The 7,341-nt window shown below is 43.7% G+C and overlaps 1 protein-coding gene across 1 annotated transcript; it reads left to right on the forward strand.

Annotated features, from left to right (window-relative positions):
* Positions 1–3,016: 3,016 nt before the first annotated feature.
* Positions 3,017–6,544, forward strand: LOC110534003 (peripherin-2). The gene is made up of 4 exons (XM_021618620.2): positions 3,017–3,518; positions 4,458–4,888; positions 5,081–5,327; positions 5,512–6,544. The coding sequence occupies exons 1-4, from the start codon at positions 3,369–3,371 to the stop codon at positions 5,719–5,721; spliced, it is 1,038 nt and encodes a 345-aa protein (XP_021474295.1). The 5' UTR covers positions 3,017–3,368; the 3' UTR covers positions 5,722–6,544.
* Positions 6,545–7,341: the final 797 nt, after the last annotated feature.

Raw genomic sequence — 7,341 nt, forward strand, 5'->3', positions numbered from 1 at the left:
GCCCCCTTCTGCCTCCACCCTCCAATCCATACCTATATCCTTAATGGTGTATTGTACTGTCATGCCCCCTTCTGCCTCCCCCTCCAATCCATACCTATATCCTTAATGGTGTATTGTACTGTCATGCCCCCTTCTGCCTCCCCCTCCAATCCATACCTCTACCCTTAATGGTGTATTGTACTGTCATGCCCCCTTCTGCCTCCACCCTCCAATCCATACCTCTATCCTTAATGGTGTATTGTACTGTCATGCCCCCTTCTGCCTCCCCCTCCAATCCATACCTCTATCCTTAATGGTGTATTGTACTGTCATGCCCCCTTCTGCCTCCCCCTCCAATCCATACCTATATCCTTAATGGTGTATTGTACTGTCATGCCCCCTTCTGCCTCCCCCTCCAATCCATACCTCTACCCTTAATGGTGTATTGTACTGTCATGCCCCCTTCTGCCTCCACCCTCCAATCTATACCTCTATCCTTAATGGTGTATTGTACTGTCATGCCCCCTTCTGCCTCCACCCTCCAATCTATACCTCTATCCTTAATGGTGTATTGTACTGTCATGCCTCCACCCTCCAATCCATACCTCTATCCTTAATGGTGTATTGTACTGTCATGCCCCCTTCTGCCTCCCCCTCCAATCCATACCTCTATCCTTAATTGTGTATTGTACTGTCATGTCCCCTTCTGCCTCCCCCTCCAATCCATACCTCTACCCTTAATGGTGTATTGTACTGTCATGCCTCCACCCTCCAATCCATACCTCTATCCTTAATGGTGTATTGTACTGTCATGCCTCCACCCTCCAATCCATACCTCTATCCTTAATGGTGTATTGTACTGTCATGCCCCCTTCTGCCTCCCCCTCCAATCCATACCTCTATCCTTAATGGTGTATTGTACTGTCATGCCCCCTTCTGCCTCCCCCTCCAATCCATACCTCTATCCTTAATGGTGTATTGTACTGTCATGTCCCCTTCTGCCTCCCCCTCCAATCCATACCTCTACCCTTAATGGTGTATTGTACTGTCATGCCTCCACCCTCCAATCCATACCTCTATCCTTAATGGTGTATTGTACTGTCATGCCCCCTTCTGCCTCCACCCTCCAATCCATACCTCTATCCTTAATGGTGTATTGTACTGTCATGCCTCCACCCTCCAATCCATACCTCTATCCTTAATGGTGTATTGTACTGTCATGCCTCCACCCTCCAATCCATACCTCTATCCTTAATGGTGTATTGTACTGTCATGCCCCCCCCCCCCCCTCCAATCCATACCTCTATCCTTAATGGTGTATTGTACTGTCATGCCCCCTTCTGCCTCCACCCTCCAATCCATACCTCTATCCTTAATGGTGTATTGCAGGACCAGTAGTTTGTGATAGAGTTCCACTATATAGATTATGTACGATAATGTTTGTATATATGACATGTTTATTATTTAGAAGTAGCTGTTGCTTTCACCCTGTTCTACATCCCCAGGTTGAACTTCATTAAACCATGCACGATATTACAGAGCTGTGTACAACTACTACTGTCTGTATTTTCTTATCCTCGTGCTGTGTACTGCACGTGTGTCTGAATGTTCTCAATAAATATAGTCATCTGTAATGTACTAATTTAACATGAATTAAAACAAATAATGACACACAAAGTCTAGTAAAAATAATTCAGTCAAACACGTTACACTGTTGTGTCTGATGGTAGGCGACGGTGCTAGATTGAGGGGAGGAGAGTCAGTCGGTTATCACAAAGGGGAGACACTCTTTGATTTATGGGTTCTCCTTGGCGTGCAGCAGTTTTACTGAGATGTGAGTAGTATACGAATATATGAATTTCTACCCGTTTCTCAGGCCATCTTGGTGGCCTGTTAATTTAAGGGTTGGCTTGTCTTGTCAAATGCTGTTACTAAGGCTTCATTAACACTGATATACTGCCATAAGGCCATGTCAGTCCACCTTTATGTGTCACATATTAATGAATCAAGGTGGATTCAGTCTGAGTTGTCAAGAGCCAGCCACTTCATAGCAGTTGAACATGGGTGTTGCTGTCACAGAAAACACCCAGTTAACAGAGAAGTCAATGTGCTCGATGTACTGGATCGTAGGTTTTTAGGCTGTAAATGGTTTTCCGTGTTCGAGTTTAAACTCACCCTGCTGAGCCGGTTCTAGGAGCTTCAGAAAGGATTATCCTCCGTTTCCCTCTCTTTCCCTGGATCTCTTGCTTTCTCAATTAAATTAAAGAGCAGCCTACTACAGTATATCCTCGATGAGTTTATTACCAGTATGCTTGTACATCATTTTCACTCCAGTTCTTACTGTAATCCTTTTCTGGCCTTACATTATCTGTCTGAAATGGATTTGGGGAAAAATATGGATTTGGGGTCTTGAGATTTGACCATATCAATCTACAAGGTGGAAAATCTGTCGACGTGCCCTTGAGCAAGGCTTAATTTTCTCCTGGGGCACCGTACTACTATGGCTGACCCTGTAAAACAACACCCCTATCCAGTGTGACAATAACACATTTAAAAAAAATCTAATTTGATATCAATCCCCAATAAATGTTCACCACAGTGCTTAAATTTTCTCATAAGATTCATGCTAACATTTCAGAAAGGTTAGGGAGAGTTACAGGAGTGGCCGACATATCAGTGCCCATGCTTATATCAATCGCCCTGTCATCTTCAATTTGGTTCGTCAGAGCTCATCCATGTCCCCACCCCTGCTTCAAGGGAGGCTACCTTTGCTGACCAGACAGAGGCCTGAATTCCAATTGGAAAGGCCGTTTAATAGGATAGGTGAGGGATTAGTGCTAAGACTCTCTAGACGTCCAACATTGTCCAAATCCATTGTGTCTCACCTACCTAAGCATGGGCACACAGGTGCTAGAACAGGACTGAAGGGGCATCTGGACTTTCTTTAATACATTTTTGGGGGGATCAAGCATGTGAACTTTAACACACCTCCACTAATGAATCCAGAAGATACCAATTAAGTTTTTTGTGGCTTTTATTTCTCCCCAAAGATTTTTTTCACAAACTATCTGGTTGTATTATTCCTTATTTACTTTTTGGATAACAAAACCACCTTTCTTCATCAAGAATTATCTTACTGTCTCTCCTTTGAGAAACACTCATCAGAATACTCCATCTCCAGTTCAGAATTCTACCTGTTCCGCTTGAAGTTTTTCCAGGCTTACTGTTCTTCACCTTTGACCCGATCCTTTCTCAAGGCCGCCTTTCTCAGATCGCTCCAGCAGTCTGTTGCTGCACTCTCCTTCTTCCCCTCAGATCCCTTCATCACCACATTCCTCATCCAATTCTCACAGTGACCCTCGGAGCCTCCGTGGGCTCCCACTAACACCATGGTGCTGATGAAGATGAAGTTCCCTTTTGAGAAGAGAATGAAGCTAGCCCAGGGGCTGTGGCTGCTCTCCTGGATGGCCACACTGGCCGGAGCGTTGACTTTCACCCTGGGCTGCTTCCTCAAGACCGAGCTCCGCAGGAGGGCAGAGGTACCACAATGCTCTACAGCTTTACATCGTACACAACGCCACTATGATTCTTGCAGTACAATACATATTACTTATCCAGATGCCTCACTTTCTCAGATTTCTCCTCTGGTGTTTAGGGTTGTATTCAGTGAAGTTCTACAGTAGAATGGAATGATACTAGTAAAGAGTGATACTAGTAAACTTCTGGTGATAAACTGCATGAAAAGCATGAGGGTGAAAACGGGGGAAATTCATTCTTCGAGTGTATTAGAGTTTAAATTAAGATTTTATTTTTGAGTGCTTCCAGACATGACACAATAAAATGCATTGGAGTGTTGACGATAATATCTCATGCAGAATGCAGGAGCCTTTGATAATGCTCTTATGAGTGAGATTGTGATGAGGTATTCATATTGGATAAGGGGTTAGGTGTGGACATTATCAACAGGGGGCAATTGTCTCTGGTCTGAACACACTGGTGATAAACTGAGAATAGGGATAAGATTAACTGACCTACAGAACGTGGATTGAAATCAAATGTTATTTGTCACATACAACGGGTGTAGACTTTACCATCTATCTCTTGAGATTTCAGAACTTGGAATAATATACTATCAACTATTGCACTTGTTAAATACATAAATAGAAACAAAATGAACCTCAATGTAGCCTCAACAAGGCTTTCACCTCAGAGCGAGGCCTGGAAGTCAAGGCTTCCCTCAATGCAGCCTTTTTGCAGCAAATATAGTTTTTATGTCAAATTCGGCATAGAAGTCAAAGTAAAAACGACCTAATTGATTTCCTCAAATACATAATTATGTTTCCCACTTTAAAGAATGAGATGAATCACCAACCTCTACAGATTCAATATAACGGGATCAATGGGTTGAGAGCCTAACATATCAGTTTATGCTGTATAGTTTGCAGTATCACTGATGCACGAGCTTCTTCTGCCTACAGGTAATGGACAACACAGAGATCCATGCTGTGCCCAACACTCTGATGATAGTGGGTCTGGCCTCTCTGGGTATCAACTACTTTGCTGGCCGTATGTGCCAGGATGCCCTGGATGCCGGACGCTTCCCCCGCTGGAAGACCTTCCTACAACCCTACTGGGGAGTCTCCCTCTTTTTCACACTCCTCATGCTGTCGACTGTGATCATGAGCTACGCTATGAAGGGGAATCTGGAGTGGTCCCTGAAGATCGGCCTGAAGAACGGCATCCGCTTCTACAAGGACACAGACACACCCGGCCGCTGCTTCCAGAAGCAGACCATTGACCGCCTGCAGATGGAGTTCCAGTGCTGTGGAAACACCGACTTCAAGGACTGGTTCGAGGTCCAGTGGATCAGCAACCGCTACCTAGACTTTAGCTCTAAGGAAGTGAAGGAGTGAGTACTGGCAGAGACTATTAGAGGACAGGGAGCAGTCTGACACTTTGGTAAAGGAATAATCCCATGTCAGATTATAATTTAAATAAATCATTAAGGTTATAGGACAATATGCAGTTGAGGTGATACAAAGCCATGATGCAGACTGTTTATTCTCTACATACTTCCCCTTCCCCATCTCTTCTTCTTTAGCCGTGTTAAGAGCAACGTGGACGGGCGTTACCTGTTTGATGGGGTCCCTTTCAGCTGCTGCAACCCCAGTTCCCCAAGACCCTGCATCCAGGACCGCCTCACCAACAACTCAGCCCACTACAACTACGAGCACCAGACCGAGGAGCTCAACATCTACATCCGCGGCTGCAGGGAGGCTCTGGTCAATTACTACATGGGCCTGATGAACACTATTGGTGCTGCGGTGCTGTCCATCTTCCTGGTCCAGGTACTGTGCAGATATATCAATCTAAAAACGTAAAAGGGAGATAATGTACAGTGTGGCAATCAGAGGGTCCCCGGAACAGACTCCTGTGAGTGGCCACAATTGTACTTGTAGCTCGCTGTTGAGTAATATAGTATGCCCATCCTCCTGTATAACCTTTCTATCTTCTCCTATCCTTCCCTCCCAGTCATCAGTGTTGGTAAGTCTGCGGTACCTGCAGACAGCCATGGAGGCGGTGGCAGGGCAGGAGAACACTGAGATTGAGACCGAGGGCTACCTGCTGGAAAAAGGGGTGAAGGAGACGATCATGGAGTACGTGACTCCTGTGCTGGTTTTCCTTCAGCTGAACCAGGTGGGAAGTGAGGACGCTGAAGCTGGGGAGACCCCCGCCAAATAATGAGGAGAAATCTAAATGTTTCAAACCGGGTGGTGTTCAGGGCAAACATGGCACTTTATTGGGTGATAAATAATCTAACTAGACACTGATCAATTCATTTGGTATTTCTTTGATATCACAATCCATTCCAATGCTGATATGTTTTACCCCAAATGAGTGATTTGAATGTTGTAATCTATTTCAGTCACTTGAGGGCAAATATATTTTTGTATCAGTTGTCCCAGTCTGAGCTTTAGGTACCCATGGCCACACACACACACACACACACATTAAACACATTAACGTCACCCCAAGCCCTCCATAATCCTTTCATGATTAATGAAGCTATTTGATGTTCAGTCAATTCCATGTACTCCCCAAAGGAGAAATAAAGAACACAATTGTTTTTTTTAGAACCGGGGATTGACATGTACTATTATTTCTACCGGTCCACAATCCACCTTGAAGGAAAATTTGGTTGTGGTTCATTAAAATATAATTAAATTGAGAAAGCTACAAAACCAGCTGTAACATGGTCATGACATGAATTAGTTGGATATGTTCAATTACTTCACAATGTCAGTGTTCAATAGTCAATACCACAATAATATCATGGTTGACACTTACAATGTAAAGATATTTCCAATTACTGAAGGATAGAGCTATGTCAAATTGATAAAGACACAAATAAAAAAATAGAATTTTGAGGAATACTTGCAATGTAAAGCTGACTGTAGAACGATACACTGCTCAATGTTCTGCTACTTAACACTTAGCAAAATGACATACACAGCACTGTACTACAGAACTATTATGACAGGGAATCTATTAAAGTTGACCACTTTGAATTGCTTTGTGGTGTTCTGTCATTTTGTCTGTTATTTGATTGTTGTTGACCAGCTTCCCTTTACCATTTCTTTCTTCCTCTGCCTTTCACTAAACCCCTCCTCACCTCTCTAAGTGTCAGTCACAGGGAGGAATAGGATTAAGGAGATGATGATTGATGTCAGTAATGCAATTGAAAGCTGTGAGTCTGTGTCCTCTGTCCTGACACCCTTCACAACTCTGCTAATCGCAGGGATAATACTCCAACTGCTGCCCCAGCAGTCATCATACAGGAAGGCCATGAAGTCCCGTGTGGCTCAGTTGGTGTAGCATGGTACTTGCAATGCCAGAGTTGTGGGCTCGATTCTCAAGGGGGAGCAGAGCAAAAAAATAAAAATCTATATATCTTTTAAAAAGTGTGCAAATTACTTAAGAATGTTTTGGTTTTTGCTGTAGCACTACACAGCTGATTCAAATAAGCAAAGCTTCATTTTAATCAGCTGTGTAGTGTTGGGGCAAAATCCAAAACGTGCACCCGGGGGACAGTGTTCGGGAACCCTGTGCTAAATGACAAAAATGTATGTGGAGAAGGGATAAATGTACTGTTCACATACAGTATATGTGGTTTATTATGCAAACCAGAAATACAACCAACATTGTATGGAATAAGATTAAACAAGTGGAAATAATTAGGTGTAGGCCTACTAGATAAAATTACTGAGTAATTATAATTAACTATAATCCAGGCCGTGATTAGGAGTACCATAGGGCTGCCACAATTGGCCCAGCGTTCTCCGGGTTTGGCCGGGGTAGGCC

Source organism: Oncorhynchus mykiss, chromosome 10, assembly GCF_013265735.2.
Source record: "Oncorhynchus mykiss isolate Arlee chromosome 10, USDA_OmykA_1.1, whole genome shotgun sequence".
Taxonomy (NCBI): Eukaryota; Metazoa; Chordata; class Actinopteri; order Salmoniformes; family Salmonidae; genus Oncorhynchus; species Oncorhynchus mykiss.